Source organism: Anabrus simplex, chromosome 5 (genome assembly GCF_040414725.1).
Source record: "Anabrus simplex isolate iqAnaSimp1 chromosome 5, ASM4041472v1, whole genome shotgun sequence".
NCBI lineage: Eukaryota > Metazoa > Arthropoda > Insecta > Orthoptera > Tettigoniidae > Anabrus > Anabrus simplex.
In genome coordinates this window covers 148,389,270-148,407,123 of record NC_090269.1, presented here as the reverse complement: position 1 = coordinate 148,407,123, position 17,854 = coordinate 148,389,270, and the positions used below count along the sequence as shown (strand labels likewise).

At 39.2% G+C, this 17,854-nt stretch overlaps 1 protein-coding gene across 2 annotated transcripts in view; it reads right to left on the bottom strand.

Annotated features, from left to right (window-relative positions):
• The window catches only part of LOC136873861 (valine--tRNA ligase), a 292,221-nt gene that overhangs the window by 41,268 nt on the left and 233,099 nt on the right, over positions 1-17,854 (bottom strand). For both annotated transcript variants that reach the window (XR_010860187.2, XM_067147153.2), the window contains exon 14: positions 11,617-11,823. Coding sequence is in view for 1 of the 2 variants with exons in the window: in XM_067147153.2 (XP_067003254.2) it covers positions 11,617-11,823 (207 nt within the window). In the remaining variant the exon portion in view is untranslated. The remainder of the gene's footprint in view (positions 1-11,616; positions 11,824-17,854) is intronic.

The following is a 17,854-nucleotide window of genomic DNA, read 5'->3' as shown; positions in this document are numbered from 1 at the left end:
ACACATCCCACTCTGATGAGTCTAGTGTCAGACCTAAGATGAAACGCTGGTTAATAGAGCAAACGCCTGAAAAGCCTCACATCTGATCTGTTTTTGACATTTTTGATATGCTCTATTGGTGAAAAATATCTATTTCCCTCCATGGGAATTTAGAATTTTCCATTCGGAATTGCTAGGCGGGCAATAATTCCATTGTGGAGATTTATCTCCCGTATGCAGTTATTAGACTGTGCCTCTTATAAGGGCTTTTGATAAGTTCACCTGCATACACCCCAGCGTCAGTAGGTAGGGTCTGACACATCCCACTCTGATGAGTCTAGTGTCAGACCTAAGATAAAATGCTGGTTAATAGAGCAAACGCCTGAAAAGCCTCACATCTGATCTGTTTTTGACATTTAAGTTATTAAATACGGTCAACTCAAACCATAGTAAAGTCCCTCAGATATTTAAATTCTTAGAATTAAAAACTCCCTCTATCTCGCTAAATACCGACCCCATACTTGCTCCTTCAAATAACGCCCCTCCTATACTGACAACACGTGAAGCTCCACCTACCGGTACCCCCTCTTCCCCTCAGCATTCCTCAGCACCTCTACCGCATTGATACTACACTAGAAGTAGGAACTTCAAACAGGCTAACGCTGCGGATACATTAGGACATACGTTACATCTTGAGAATGAGTAAGTACACATTATTCAACATATAGTTTTCAGTGATATACTCTCGACCTATTTACCCGCCGTCAAGTTCGCTCTCTGTTTCATTCCAGAATGACAACATTTCTACACGAGGCATTTTCTGGATACACAAAATTGTCATTTGACCAACCTTCTTTTATTTGGATAATTTTAGCAGCATTTTCGGTAAATTCTTCGATGAAGTCAAATAAATATTAAAGTTTAATTATTCCACCTATTCAATACATAAAAAGAGATTTTAATAAAGAAATAAATCTGTAAAAAAAATTATAGGGACATGTTTCGCCCTTCAATTAAGGGCATCTTCAGCCTTAATCTCAATATGAAAGATAATAAATCAAGTACCTGATTGTAATTAAATTACATATGAATGTGAAGATGATGTTGGAAATATGCTTCAAATGGTGAGCGAAATGCTTGACAATAGTCATGATATTCTTAAAATGAAGCCTTAATAAAGTCTAATATGAAAAAAGTCGTAAATTTATACACTTTCTTGAATGTCCTTGTTTAAAAATTGGTAACAAATTGTATACTGGTAGTTTTATAAAATTGTACATTTCAATACGGACCAAAATATGAGAATTATAACATGTAAAATAAATTCTTCAATGTTTTTCAGTGCTTCTCGACATACTATGATTTTTATCCAACATTCCAAGATGTCTTAATTCCTCCAATTCGACGACGTATTTTCATCCTAATTTTAAATAGTAGACTCAACCTCATCAAATACTGTATCTTTTAACTGTATTGTTCTTATCCTGTGAAACATTGGTTTTGATATTCTATTCTCCAAGCGTGATTTATATTGTTCAAGCTTTTTATCAAAAAGATCCATTTCAGTGTCAGACATGGATTATTTTTAAAACAATTATTTTTAGAACGTTTTAAATTTTAAAGTGTTTTTAGTATATGTTCTATTTTATTTAATATTTTTTTGTGCTGTAATCATTATGCAACAACAGTATCACAACAGTATCAACACCTGTAAGTGGTCATCAATATGTTTTATATAAATTGTTAAGATTCCTCAGACCAGTGTGTGTTTTAAGATTGAACGAGGCTGATGATGCCCAATAAATATTGGGCGAAACATGTACCTTAAAAATTCTGGTAATTTCTATGTGTATTTGACCACACAACAGTGGAATAAATTGTATTGAATAGGTGGTATTAAAATTATTCCTTGTGTAAACTTTGCGATTAGCATTTTTTCAATACAGAATAATGATGAGAATAATGGTTTGTAATGTACAACAACTTGTAAAAAAAAATTTTTTAAAATGACTAACAAGGGGTGTGATGATGACATTTATATTTATGATAGTGATTGTATTGTCCTCTCTAAAGAACCAGAGAAACAAGGAAATGCCATTTGGTCCTTGTTTCAGTGACGGTGAAATCCTAACATTCACCTCCCCGCGGTAGAGAGGGGGCAACGACTGCATATAAAAATAATATTTTATATGCAGGCGGCTAACGAATGAAGAGACCGATTATCTCCCGGTATAAGGAGATCCCCTATACCAAGTGCCGACAGTCTCTTTGAGAGTGGTTGAGCGGGTATGGGTAAGGGCACTCTATTGTCCTGGGGACAAGAAATTGTTTCCAAAGGCAGAGGAACCAGTTTGGTCAACGGCATTAGGATGCAGAAGGCAACGGGAAACCACTGCATTAAAGATCCTGAGAGATATTCCAGTAAATCCACATGGCATGGCTGCAACGTCAAGATTGGAGCTGGCCGTGTAGATCGTCTACCTCCGTTTGGAGACGACGGCTTAAGAAGAAGAAGAAGAAGAAGATTGTATTGTGTCCGATGAGAGTGAAATTGGTTATTCCTCAGAAGACGACAACATGGCAATTGAGGACGAAGTGCAGCGCTCCGCTGTCACAACAAAGGCTAAGCTGTCAGCTGTTCAAACCGAAGGAAGAAAATGGAGTTCTGTAGGCAGATTTCTTCCTATGCTTTCTACTCATTTTGATCCATCAAATTCAGGGGTTAGTGATAATCTTCATTTGAATGATAATGACAATAATTCAAGACTTGAAGTGTCTATTTTCAAAGAAGTTGTTGATCGTAATATCATGAACTTCCTAGTGTGAGAAATGAATAAGTACTATTTATTCGTTACGGAAAATAAAGACGTGAAGGAAAAGTCGAAGTTACATAAGTGGCAAGGCATAACCTAGAGACTCTTGATGTTTTCCTGGCAACACTTTTGTTTCGTTTATTGTTTGTACTGGAAAGGGTACGGAAGTTGACCACGATGAAAAACTCGACTCTCTGGGTCAGTACCATACCCTTAAGATATTTTGATGGGTGAAACTGTTGTAAAATAAAGTCACTGTGATGTAAATGGTACAAACTTGATCACATATAGAGAGTAATTATATTTTTGTCATTTTTTACTATTCCTTTCAATATTTTGAGAAAAATATTTTCTATGCCACTGATTTCAATTAAATTGAAGGTATAAGTTATGTACCGTATATGTAATTATGTAAATTTATTAGCAGAGAAAAGTTAGAATTGAAATAACTTAAAATTAAGAGTTCAACATTTTCAAGAAAAAACTCACTCCTGGTGGCCTGTGAGTGTCACCAGAAACTCACTGATCAAAAGGTTAATAGATGATAATTTAACTATCACCAAAGTACATGACAAAATATGTAATACTTTGGCATCCGCTTCTTCACAGGTTTGCAACATATGTGGCAGTACTCCAAAAGCAAGGAATGCCATTGATGTAGCAGACTGCAGTAGCACTGACATTATGAATTATTCTTTTGGACTTCCTCCTTTGCATGATGGATCTGATTGTTTGAGTGTATTTCACACATTGCACACAGGAGTGATATTCGAAAGTGGCAAGGAAAATTGAAGGAAAAGCAATGTTTGAAGAGAAAAAGTGCATAATTCAACAGAGATTTTGATTCAAAATGATAACTGATAATTAATGAACCAAAAGAAGGAGGCATAAACTCAACTCGTCTTAACTATGCGTTATCGTCTGAAATTATAGGTATCAGTGAAGAACTTATGAAACTTTTTCAAAATATTACAGACCAGACCAAGAGACTAAGGAGTAAACATAGAAACTTTCAACAAGTATGCTCTGCTAATTCATGGTGCAAAAGTAATACAGGCCGCTATCTTGCCGACTGCGAAGATATGATAAGAAGACATAGAAGCAAGAAGTAAGCACTTACGAAGGTACAAGTTAGAGCCTTGCGAGAAAGTTGTCGCTAAGGTCTACTACACAGGTAGTTTTTAATTTCATACTAGTATATTCTAACCCCATAATTTCACAGCTAACTGCAGTATCAAAGAGCAAGAATTAGCTGGGCTGAGTGGCTCAGGCAGTTGAGGTGCTGGCCTTCTGACACTAATTTGGCAGGTTCGATCCTGGCTCAGTCCGGTGGTATTTGAAGCTGCTCAAATACGTCAGCCTCATGTCGGTAGATTTGCTGGCACGTAAAAGAACTCCTGTGGGACAAAATTCCAGTACCTCGGCGTCTCTAAAAACCATAAAAGTAGTTGGTAGGATGTAAAGCAAATAACATCATTAAGGAACAAGAAGAAGAGATCATTACAATTGGACATCCATTGATTGCTGAAGGAAGGAAGAGTAACCAGTGTCACATCTGAGCAGGAAGGTGACATTGCACAGTGATGATGATGATGATGATGTTAAAAGTGACAAGTTCAGTGATGAAGATGATGATCTTCCTACAAATGACTAATGTAACAGATGTCTATCACAGTTCCAATAGATAAGTTCGATTGCTTCTAAAATATAACATTTGTGATGGCTGACCACTGTGCTCAGGGGAATTTGTTGCATTACCTTCTTTTTTTCTTTTTTGTGTGTGTGTGTGACTCCAATGTTAACAATGTTAACTTGCCTTATGTGATCACAACAAACAATATTAAATCATTATAATACCTATTCAAATTGTATTTTATGCTAAGTAATTTTGTCCCACTGGTTGCAGAATGGAGTCCCATGCACATATCTGGCAGCTTGATTTTTCCACTCTGTGTGAACTTGTGTTTTTTCAGCAGCCAAACTATACTGTTGTTTAAGTGCTGTTTTTGAATGGTTGGTTTATACACACATCTAGTGGTTGGAGGACAGACGTAAGCTGTCCAGGACCAATGTTCATAAATTTAGTTGCATGCCAAACATATCACCCAGTCAACCATCCATCCAATTTTTTTTTTTAATTTTTTTTTATTTTTTTTTTATGTGGTTTACTGTAGTCACTTCCTAGTTTGTGAACCATGGGCAACGGCTGAGTGGCCTAGTAAGTGGTCCTGAGAGTCGGGATACCAGTTGCTATGGAATAGGAGTGGTCATCTCGGACATATTCTGAGTCGTGGCCCTCTTTGTGCTCGGGCAGCTAGGACTATACAGTCCACCGGTGGTCCATAACCCATTAGAGGAGAGATCCTCACTTGGACTATGTGTAAGTAGGGTAGCATCCAGCTTCATGAATTTACCGAGCTCAGAACATTTTAAGCAAGCCTCGGACCTATGGGAGTAATGGAGTCCCACTCCCATTTGACAGGCGAGAGACTCCTTGGAAACAACTTGGCAAACGAAATAGAATTCAATCGGGAGCTATCAATATTAATCGGGCTTATGGAAGAAAGAAAGTAGAACTGGCTGAGCCAGCAAAGAGGATGCATCTGGATGTGCTAGAAGTAAGTGATATTCGGGTAAGGGGAGATAACGAGGAAGAGATAGATTATAAAGTGTACTTGACGGGTCTTAAAAAGGGAAGGGCAAAGTATGGGGTAGGGCTCTTTATCAGGAATACCACTGCACACAATATAGTAAATAGGCATGTAAATGAGCGAATGATACTGGTAGATTTGGCAATTGGAGGAATTAGGACGAGAAATGTCTAAGCGTATTAACCATGTGAGTGTGCAGATGAGAATTAAGTTGACAAGTTTTATGAAGCATTGAGTGACATCACGGTCAGGGTCAACAGCAAGGATAGGATAGTGCTAATGGGTGATTTCAATGTGAGAGTTGGAAATAGAACTGAAGGATACGAAAAGGTGATTGGTAAATGTGGGGAAGATATGGAAGCTAATGGGAATGGGAAGCATTTACTGGACTTCTGTGCTAGTATAGGTTTAGCAGTTACGAATACATTCTTCAAGCATAAGGCTATTCACCACTACACACGGGAGGCTAGGGGTACCAGAGCCATAATAGACTATATCTTAACCGACTTCGACTCCAGAAAACCTGTTAGGAATGTACGAGTCTTCTGGGCAATTTTCGATGATATAGACCACTATCTGATCTGTAGTGAACTAAGTATCTCTAGACCTAGAATAGAGAAAGTGAAATCTGTCTGCAAATGAATAAGGGTAGAAAATCTCCAGGACGAAGAAATTAGAAGTACATGGATATGATTAGTGAGAAGTTTCGAACAGTAGACAGTAAGCAGGTTCAGGATATAGAAAGAGAATGGGTGGCATACAGGGATGCTGTAGTAGAAACAGCAAGGGAATGCCCTGGAACAACTGTGTGTAAAGATGGGAAAAGGCAAACATCTTGTGGAATGATGAAGTGAGAGCAGCTATAAACGTAAAAAGAAGGCTTATCAGAAATGGCTCCAAACAAGGGCAAGGCAGACAGGGATTTGTACATAGATGAAAGAAACAGAGCGAAACAAATAGTTGTTGAATCCAAAAAGAAGTCGTGGGAAGATTTTGGTAAGAACCTGGAAAGGCTAGGTCAAGCAGCAGGGAAACCTTTCTGGACAGTAATAAAGAATCTTAGGAAGGGAGTGAAAAAGGAAATGAACAGTGTTTTGAGTAATTCACGTGAACTCATAATAGATACCAGGGAATCACTGGAGAGGTGGAGGGAATATTTCGAACATCTTCTCAACATAAAAGGAAATCGTCCTGGTGGTGTTGCGAATAGCCAAGCTCATGGGGAGGAGGAATATGATGTTGGTGAAATTACACTGGAGGAAGTGGAAAGGATGGTAGATACCGTTGTCATAAAGCAGCAGGAATAGATGAAATTAGACCTGAGATGGTGAAGTATAATGGAAAGGCAGGGATGAAATGGCTTCATAGAGTAATAAGATTATCATGGAGTGTTGGTAATGTACCTTCAGACTGGACAAAAGCAGTAATTGCACCTATGTATAAGCAAGGGAACAGGAGGGATTGCAACAACTATTGAGGTATCTCATTGATTAGTATACCAGGCAAAAAGTATTCACTGGCATCTTGGAAGGGAGGGTGCGATCAGTAGTTGAGAGGAAGTTGGATGAAAACCAGTGTGGTTTCAGACCACAGAGGGGCTGTCATTATCAGATTTTAAGTATGCGCCAGGTAATTGAAAAATGCTACGAGAGGAATAGGCAGTTGTGTTTATGTTTCGTAGATCTAGAGAAAGCATATGACAGGGTACCGAGGGAAAAGATGTTCACTATACTAGGGGACTATGGAATTAAAGGTAGATTATTAAAATCAATCAAAGGCATTTATGTTGACAATTGGGCTTCAGTCAGAACTGATGGTAGAATGAGTTCTTGGTTCAGGTTACTTACAGGGGTTAGACAAGGCTGGTATGATGATGATGATGATGATGATGATGATGATGATGATGAAACGGCTTCTGAGAGAGTTCGGCTTTACTGTGGGCCATCATGTCCCACAGGCGGTACATGACAAAATATGTGGAGAAGCACAAAGAATACCTTATCGAATTAATCTATATTTCTCATATCGACCACAACAATATGGAAGAAGGAAAACATCGGGGAAGGGGAGTAATGGACGTAGGGAGCATTTCTTACCTTCTACGTGTCTCCGAAACAGTAAAAGTAGTTCATGGAATGTAAAACAAATAACATTACTGGTATAACCAGGCATTGCCATTGTGAGATAAGAACCCTTGCATAAGTCATGGCTACCTGCGAATACGATGAAGCCCTTAGAAATGACCGCCATCACGACATTCAAACCACGATGACCGACGCCTTGAAAGAACGTCAATACAAAGTATAAAAGGAAGTACATGGACTTCCGCTCAGTGGATCCTTTCACCAGATAAATATGATACCCATTCCAACAGCCTTGACTCGTTGAGTTATAACTGACCATACTAGTAGAAATAAGACTTCTGAAAACCCAACCAGTGGATGTTCATGAAGAAAAGTGTGATAGCTACGCATCCACAGTTCCATACTGTACCGGTAAAAGAGCCCGACTCTCAGATTATATTTTAAAGTAAGCAAGTATATAGTTCTCAGGGCAAAAACTGGCTGACTAGTAGCTAGGGCTCGATACAGGAGGTAGGGTCCTATCTACAAGAAAACTTTGACTTTGACTGAACATGAGTTTATTCATATAAGACATGAAATTGCACATCACCTCCAGGTAGATATAAGCGGTCTTCCACATAGTCCTATAATATGGCTCGGATTCTCCAGTTCACCAAGCCAAGCAGGTTGGAACTCGTTCCAGAAGATTCCAGGGATTCCGTACAGAAGCGGTTGGATTGTCTGGGTTGGTAGAAGGTAGAGATGCCTCGAACTTTCGAGGCCCAGGTTGAACCCCGATGATCCAGGTGATGTTGCAGATGATCATTTACTACCTCAGTCCAATGTGACTGAGAGGGTTGTTGTCTCCAAGGTCACTCGCAGTATTGATAGATCTGAGTTCATAAAAACCTTGGGTGATTAACCTATTAGCGAAGTCACTGGTTATTATTCGTCAAGACTTTCAAAATTTAACACTCGTAAAATGATATGTCTCTGTATACAAGGAAAATTAATAATTTCAGAGCTCACCACTAGCAAAGTCTTCGTCTCTGAATAAATACTGGCAAAAAAAAACACAAGTCCCTCCTCATGAAACTATGACCAAAATTAAAGTTCATCACTGGCGAAGGTACAAGTCTTTGAATGAACACAGACGAAAAACATAAGTCCATCCCCATGAAAATCAGAATAAATTTAAAGTTCATCACTGCCGAAATTTATAAGTCTTTGAATCAACACTGGCGAATATACAAGTCTTTGAGTGAACATGTACGAAAAACACAAGTCCATCCACATGAATAAATTCACAGTCTATCACTGGCGAAATGTATAAGTCTTTGAATCAACACTGGCGAGTGTACAAGTCTTTGAGTGAACATGTTCAAAAACACAAGTCCATTCACATGAATAAATTCACAGTCTATCACTGGCGAAATGTATAAGTCTTTGAAGCAACACTGGCGAGTGTACAAGTCTTATGCTTACGGGAACTTTGAGCACATTCAGAGATCATCACTAGCAAAGTTTATAAATCACTGTTCATTAGAGGAATGAGTCTCTTAACACTCGCAAATATTGCAGGTTTAATTTACGAAGAATTCGTTCTTTAACACACGTAAATAATACAAGTCCATTTCATGAATAATTGGAAAAATTCCAGTCTCGAACACCCGTAAATATTGTAAGTTCAATTATGAAGACTTAGAAAATGTTCTTTAACACTCAAAATATTGCAAGTCCACTTGAGAATACTTGGAAGAATTCGTTCTCCCACACTCGAAGAAAATACAAGTTCACTTTATGAATACTTAGAAAATTACAGAGTTCCTCGTCGGGACTATCACTACACGACAATAGTAACAGCGAGAGTGTCCACGCTGACTACTCAGCTGTAACTGAGTGAACAGGCTACAGTGGGCCCTCCTTTTATTCGATCCGGGACGTCTACGTCACAATACGGCTTGACTGAATATCTCCTAAATCCCTCGATGGATTTACTTGAAACTTGAGCATTGCGACGTTCAGGTGATCCCAAAGAGGATGACATATCGCTCAAGCCGCTAGCATAATTATTACGGGAGTTACAAAATTTTCCCCGTCGAACAATCTGGAAGATGTGACGTGGAATCTAGAATGTACGAGTCCAGGCTGGGAACACGTGGTGTGACGGGCGGGCGGTAAACAAACCAGGCGTGCTCAGAACATCACGCGCGATAATTAAATGTTATTTATACTCAAAAAATACTCATGTACAGGTCGTAACCGGTAGAATACTAAAAGGAAAAATACCAGTTTACATCTTCAGAAAGGATAGTAAATAAATTCCATTGTCATAAAGCAGCAGGAACAGATGAAATTAGACCTGAGATGGTGAAGTATAGTGGGAAGGCAGGGATGGAATGGCTTCATAGAGTAGTAAAATTAGCATGGAGTGTTAGTAAGGTACCTTCAGTTTGGACAAAAGCAGTAACTGCACCTATCTATAAGCAAGGAAATAAGAAGGATTGCAATAACTATCGAGGTATCTCATTGATTAGTATACCTGGCAAAGTATTCACTGGCATCTTGGAAGAGAGGGTGCGATCAGTCGTTGAGAGGGAGTTGGATGAAAACCAATGTGGTTTCAGACCACAGAGAGGCTGTCATTATCAGATTTTAAGTATGCGCCAGGTAATTGAAAAATGCTACGAGAGGAATAGGCAGTTGTGTTTGTTTCGTAGATCTAGAGAAAGCATATGACAGGGTACCGAGTGAAAAGATGTTCGCTATACTGGGGGACTATGGAATTAAAGGTAGATTATTAAAATCATTCAAAGGCATTTATGTTGACAATTGGGCTTCAGTGAGAATTGATGGTAGAATGAGTTCTTGGTTCAGGTACCTACACGGGTTAGACAAGGCTGTAATCTTTCACCTTTGCTGTTAGTAGTTTACATGGATCATCTGCTGAAAGGTATACTGTAAAATGGCAGGGAGGGATTCAGTTAGGTGGAAATGTAGTAAAGAGTCTGGCCTATGCTGACGACTTGGTCTTAACGGCAGATTGTGCCGAAAGCCTGCAGTCTAATATCTTGGAAGTTGAAAATAGGTGCAATGAGTATGGTATGAAAATTAGCCTCTCGAAGACTAAATTGATGTCAGTAGGTAAGAAATTCAACAGAAATGAATGTCAGATAAGTGATACAAAGCTAGAACAGGTCGATAATTTCAAGTATTTAGGTTGTGTGTTCTCCCAGGATGGTAATATAGTAAGTGAGATTGAATCAAGGTGTCGTAAAGCTAATGCAGTGAGCTCACAGTTGCAATCAACAGTATTCTGTACGAAGGAAGTCAGCTCCCAGACGAAACTATCTTTACATTGGTCTGTTTTCAGACCAACTTTGCTTTACGGGAGCAAAAGCTGGGTGGACTCAGGATATCTTATTCATAAGTTAGAAGTAACAAACATGAAAGTAGCAAGAATTATTGCTGGTACGAACAGGTGGGAACAATGGCAGGAGGGTACTTGGAATGAGGAGATAAAGGCTAATTTAGGAATGAACTCGATGGATGAAGCTGTACGCATAAACCGGCTTCGGTGGTGGGGTCATGTGAGGCGAATGGAGGAGGATAGGTTACCTAGGAGAATAATGGACTCTGTTATGGAGGGTAAGAGAAGTAGAGGGAGACCAAGACGACGATGGTTAAACTCAGTTTCTAACGATTTAAAGATAAGAGGTATAGAACTAAATGAGGCCACAACTCTAGTTGCAAATCGAGGATTGTGGCGACATTTAGTAAATTCACAAAGGCTTGCAGACTGAATGCTTTAAGGCATAACAGTCTATAATGAATAATGTATGTATGTACATCTTCAGAAGTAGTCAGTCATATGTTTCTAACTAGAAGAACGATGACATCTCACTTCTGTAAGCTGACCAGATTGGATAACAAATTTATGACCATAGTGGCCTCGGTAGCTACAAGGAGTTCAATATTGTACCTCTGAAGAACCATTTGTATAAGAATTATGAGTTACATATGGAACAGCTCTGTCAGAACTCACTCACCATCTCACTCACTGGGTGGGAAGCCGAATGGCACCTGCCATTTAAAATAAAAATTTCCTACCTCTTCAGGTTTGGGATACGGAGCTATCATGACACTTCTCTCGTGACATCCCTTCTCAAGTTGGACACATCGCTGGTACAGTTCTTCGGTGATGAAAGGCATGAAAGGACTGAGAGCTCGAAGAGCTGTGAGAGTACACTGCAGGAGAGTCCAGCTGGCTGCACCTGCCTCAGATGTGTTCGACCTCATGACTGGCTTTGTCGTCTCCTGCAGAGGGAAGAGAGTCTTAGATGTCAAAACACTGTTATATTAAAAACAAACTAACAGTATTAATTACATCATCTCGGTTTATATCACAGCAAAGAACAAACTGACATTCCAAATTACCAGTCCCCAGACATACACTGCCTGACAAAAAAAATTCAATCACCCAGAAGGGGAGGAAGAAACAAAATTAAATTTCACGTGTTAGAGGGTATGTGATGTTACTTCAGTGATTACAAAATCAAGTCAAATTTACAAAAACTTGGCAGTATCAGCCCACTTAGCAGTATGACACTACACCCCCTTCTGGCCTGGATGCATACACTGATTCGGTTGGGAAGGATGTCATAAAGCTGTTTTATCCTCTCCTGAGGGAAGCTGGCCCATAACTGTTGTAACTGGTCCTTAATATCCTGGATACTGGCACTGGGACGGAGTTGACATCCGAGCTGGTTCCACACCTGTTTTATCGGGGACAGAGAAGGGGATCTTGCTGGCCATGGGAGTATCTCAACATCACACAGACAGTTCATAGACATGTGCCGTGAGTGGACGAGCATTGTCCTGTTAAAAAATGGCAACACAATACTCTCGCATGAGATGTAATGCATGAGGACGCAGGAATCCATGACGTACCATTGTGCCATCAGAGTTCCCTCGATCACTACCAGCCGTGACCGGAAGACATATCCGAAGGCTCCCCACACCATCACGCATGGAGTAACACCGCTGTCATCATCATCATCATCATCTTCATCAGTTTTCCCTTCCAGCGAGCCGGGTAGGGTGTTTGAAAACAAACGTCTTCCAAAGTTGCCTATTCAAAAAGATTTTGTTGTCCATGACAGATTCCCAATTCCATCCTCTTCTCTCCATGTCTTCCCTCAGACGGTCCATCCATCTTCTTCTTGGTCTTCCAGCTGGTCTTCTAACTGTTATTCTCTTTTCTAAATAAGCATATAGTAACTTCGTGCTATTCATTCGTTTAACATGCCCAAACCATTTAAGTCTAGATGATGTAAGTCTTTTCTCCATCGATTCATTTAGACCTAGGTTAGGTCGGATCTCATCATTTTTCACGTGATCAAGTCGTGTCTTTCGGAGGGCAGTTCTATGAAATTTCATTTCACAGGCTCTACAATCCTTTGATGTTAGTGTGCAGATTTCCAGAGAATATGTAAGGATGGGAATGAAATATGACTTCAGAGTCATTTTTGTTCTTTGTGGGACCTTCTCATCCCATAGTAGGTGTCTAACGATACTGTAAAAATTAGAGCCTTTGGTTACTCTGTTTATTATTTCTATCTCAGCTCTATTATTACTAGCCATTACGCTTCCTAAATATCTGAATTGGTGTACTACTACTATCGCTGTGCCTCCCCAAAATATTGGAAGAATGGTACCTCTCCCCCAGTCACTTCTATACTCACAGGCGATGGTCATCCAGGGTAGTGCAATCAGCGATTCATCGCTGAACAGAATGCGACGCCATACATCAGCAGTCCATGCTTCCCGGTCACGGCACCACTCCAAACGTAGTCATTTGTGCTGTGATGTTAACGGCAGGATATACATCGGACGGAAATTCCTTAGTCCGGCTGCTGCTAGTCTCCGACCAATGGTGCGGGATGACACAGAATGTTGCAGGGAATCCATTACTTGTTTTCGGATGGCAGGTACAGATGTGCAGATGCGAAGGGGTAACAGTGTGCTTGATACACGATACGGCGATCCTCCCTTGTGGTGGTCAGATGTGATCCTTGATGACAAGCATGTCTGCCCTGACGTTTCCGTGCAGTCCAACATCGGGCCACTATCACATCTGAATGCCCCACAAATCTGGATATTGCACAATTTAAGCAGCCGGCCAAATGGGCACCAACAGTGAGGTCCTTTTCAAACTCTGTCAGTTGCTGATAAGGCTGTCTCACACGAGTACGTGGCATCTCCGTGTCCTTCACAGTTATCACTCAACATTATATCAGTGTTTACTCAGAAAAGGATACCAACTCCCAGATCAACTCAAAAACAATAGCTGCTGTAGAAATGACAAAATAGTTCGCCATCAACCACAATATTTTTGATGTGTTATTTAGTTTAAAGTGTAGATATGTTATTCAGACTTCATCAATGATTTAAAACAAGACTATAAATTGTGTCATATCAGTGTTTATATCATTATTGGTTATATGTGTGCTTATGTCTTCCAACTGGAGCATGGCTGAAGATGACCCAATATCAATATCGAAACTAGTCCCCGTTTTATAAGACAATATACAAACTAATAGTATTGAATAGGTGAACTCATCCTGCCCTTTGATAGTGATCAATTGTCAATATGGACCATAATGAAATTCATAACTTATGATCTGAGGCTGTTCACGCCCCTTATATATCCTACCAGACCTGCTAAAAACACTAATGCACACTAGTGGCCATTCTACCTGTCACAGAGTGTTGCAATTTTAATCATTTATATATATACCCACTGATGGATTGTACATGTATGAAGTTACACTGATATCAGACCATTTCTTCTAGGCACTTCAAATTTTTTGCCAGGCAGTGTAGATGAAATTATGTATTTACTCACATATTAGACCCCTTTTTCCCCCCTTTTACATACAAAAAAGGTAAAGGGGGTCTAATATGCGATAACCTGAAATACTGTGGAGTGTACATATGACTTCTCAGCTATAAAGAGCTATAAATTATACCTGTAAACATTCTACACTATTCTTTAACAAACTTATGAATGTATTTAAGTTAAACTGGCTATTTTCATTAGAACTCAGTATTTCTACATGCAAAAAGACAACAAATGGTGAACATAACTTTTATGCCTACATATAAGGTAAATATAGTCAGTTTTAGTTATTCATATCATGCCATTCGTTTCATCTCATAAATTCCTCTGATGAGATTGACGACAGGAAGGGCATACGGTCATAAAAACTAGCTACAAAGATTCGTCTCACTTCATACTCAACCCCATAGAGAAAAGGGATAAATTATAGAATCATTCTGTATTGACGGTGGGGCCGATGACCTAGATGTTTGGCCCCTTAAAACAACAAGCATCATCATCAACATGTACTGACGCTTTTCACTTTCCAAAGGAAAATTTAATATGTCCTCCTATTCAATACATAACACACCTAGTCAACATTGGAAACAATAATTGAGAATGGGACCGCTAAAAGTGAGATCAGGCCTTTCGAGAATGCTACTATTCTAAAATTTGAATTTCATTTGGCGGTTTTCCATAACGTGTTACATACCTGGTTCACCTGGTACGTGTTTCCTCTCGAACTTAGATTCTCAAGTTTTTTCACTTCCCTCTTAACTTTTCGTGGTGATGGTGTATTTACAGAGACAGACTGTCAATTCTGAATTTTTAACACAGTGATTCCATCCTGTTTTTAATTATATCACACTCAAGATGTCCACAACACTTATTGTTCATTTCCACTCTTATCTCATTAGTTTTCATTCTTTTCTTCATACATTTTAACACACTTTTAAGCTTCAACTACGTAAAAATGTTAACCTTTTTCACTGAAGATGTCTCAAACGAGTTGATTGTTACTCCATCTAATGATGGAAATGTTTATATATTGAATTGTTTTTTTTATTTCCGTCATGTCTCTTTTGTTTTTCATTTGTTCCTTCATTATGTTTTTAACACAATTTTAGCTTCTATTATGTAAATGATTTTACCCCCCCCCCCTTTTTTTTCACTGAAGATGGCTCAAATGAGTCGAAACATGTTTGACTATTATTACTCCATCTAATGATGGATTTGTTATGTATTGAATAGGAGGACATATTAAATTTTCCTTTGTAAAGTGAAAAGGGATAAAGGGGTTGTATTATCGTATTATGCAATATTGATACAAAAAAAACTTAATGGCCAATCATTTGTCCCTGTTAGTTGAACAGTAGGCCTGCCACACAGTAAACCTGAGTCGGCGTGTCGTCATTCCAAGTAACGTCATCTTCACTGCCCTAGTTGCCTCTGTGGATCAATGGTAGTGTCGGCCTCTGGATCCCAAGATAGCGGGTTCAAACCCAGCAGAGGTAGTCAGATTTTTGAAGGGAAGAAAACAGTTCATTCAACACTCCATGTCGTACGATGTTGGCATGTAAAAGATCTCTGTGACACATTTGGTGTTTACCTGATAAAATTAATTAAATCTCAGCCACAGACGCCCAAGAGAGTTTTGGTTTACTCGGTCTGCCATCTAGTGGACCTAGAGTAAAACAGAACGTCGAAATTGACGAGCAGATAGCCAGATGTCGTCAAATTGAAATGTCTGCACATGGTAGCTGAGGTCAGATGCTTATTATTATTATTATTATTATTATTATTATCATCATCATCATCATCATCATCAGAGATGCCAACTTTCAAGAAAGACAATTCGTAATGCAGCCGTTAGGGCACGGGAAGGGGGGGGGGGGGGGCGGCCGGAGAATTTTTTTCCCCCCGAGATCTTACTATCTTACATATCATTGAAAAATCAATGAACAACATACAATTCAACCTGATGTAACATATTCGAAGACTGGCATGTAAAGAGAGTATGATTCTTACCTGCTAAAGTAACAGGTAATCTGCAGAACATACCTCAGTAGAGATTGAAAGATCATTTCTTTTGTCGAGTACTGTAGTTGCTCCCTTAACAGCTTGTAGGGCATGTTCATAAAGGAAATGGTGTATGGCTTTTAGTGCCGGGAGTATCCGAGGACATGTTCGGCTCGCCAGGTGCAGGTCTTTTGATTTGACACCCGTAGGCGACCTGCACATCATGATGAGGATGAAATGATGATCAAGACGACACATACACCCAGCCCCCGTGCCAGCGAAATTAACCAATGACAGTTACAATTCCCGACCCTGCCGGGAATCGAACCCGGGACCCCTGTGACCAAAGGCCAGCACGCTAACCATTTAGCCATGGAGCCGGACTCCTGTTTGATAAACGTACAGTACACTGGTGACATGCTTTTTTCTTTCGATATCATGTGCATCCTCTGCATTAACAGAGCACTTAACAGTTCTGTGTTCATATTAGCACGGAATTCAGTCTTGTTCTTCCTCATCATGCGCATCTGAATAATCGCGGCTGCACACGCTACGAAACATGTGTGAATGAGATTTTGAGGAACGCAGTAAACAGGGCCAATCTTTCGAGTATTCCTCCCTAAATTTTTGAACTATTTTTGGTTTATTACTTGTGTCACTAGTCACGGTAACGTCATCACACGTATTTTCCTGCACAAGAAATCGCTTCATTATTTCAAACCTTTTGCATTTTGTAACACACGAATAGCATATATCCTAGAAGAGCAATATATGTAAATTTGGCAACCAAAATCGCAATAAATCCTTCAACAGTCACGTACACAGTCTTCACAATAAAACGGAGTTTCTCACAACTTTGCCGCCAAAACAAAGACAACAACTCCGCAAAACATACCACTTCACAGGTGCCTATTTTTCCACTACTGGAAGCACATACTGTTTTGGCGCGTGAAAACTCGAAATATTCTTAAACGAGGGACAGGAAAAGGAGTATAAATTATTACTGAGAAATCTGAAAATAATATTCTGAGAATTCAAGCTGTAATGGCATTCCTTGTGTATCCTTTTGAACACTTCATACACTTAAGATTTAAAAATCAACAAAAATTCGTAATTTGTGGTGTGTGATTCGTAAAGGCGTAATTATGATGGGTAATTCGTAATTATTATGATTGAATCGTAATAGTTGGCATCTCTGATTATTATTTATTTATTTACAGAGTTTACGCCCACATTGGAGCACTTAAATCACACTACAACAAATTTGTCTTCCTTTTCTTCTCCCAAAAAGTCTTGAGTCTGGTTGACCTGGCTGCCCTCTCCGCATCCGTTATAACATATTGTTTCCTCTGTACAGTGGTCAGAGGAAGCCTGATTATTATTATTATTATTATTATTATTATTATTATTATTATTATTATTATTATTATATTCACTGCCATCTTG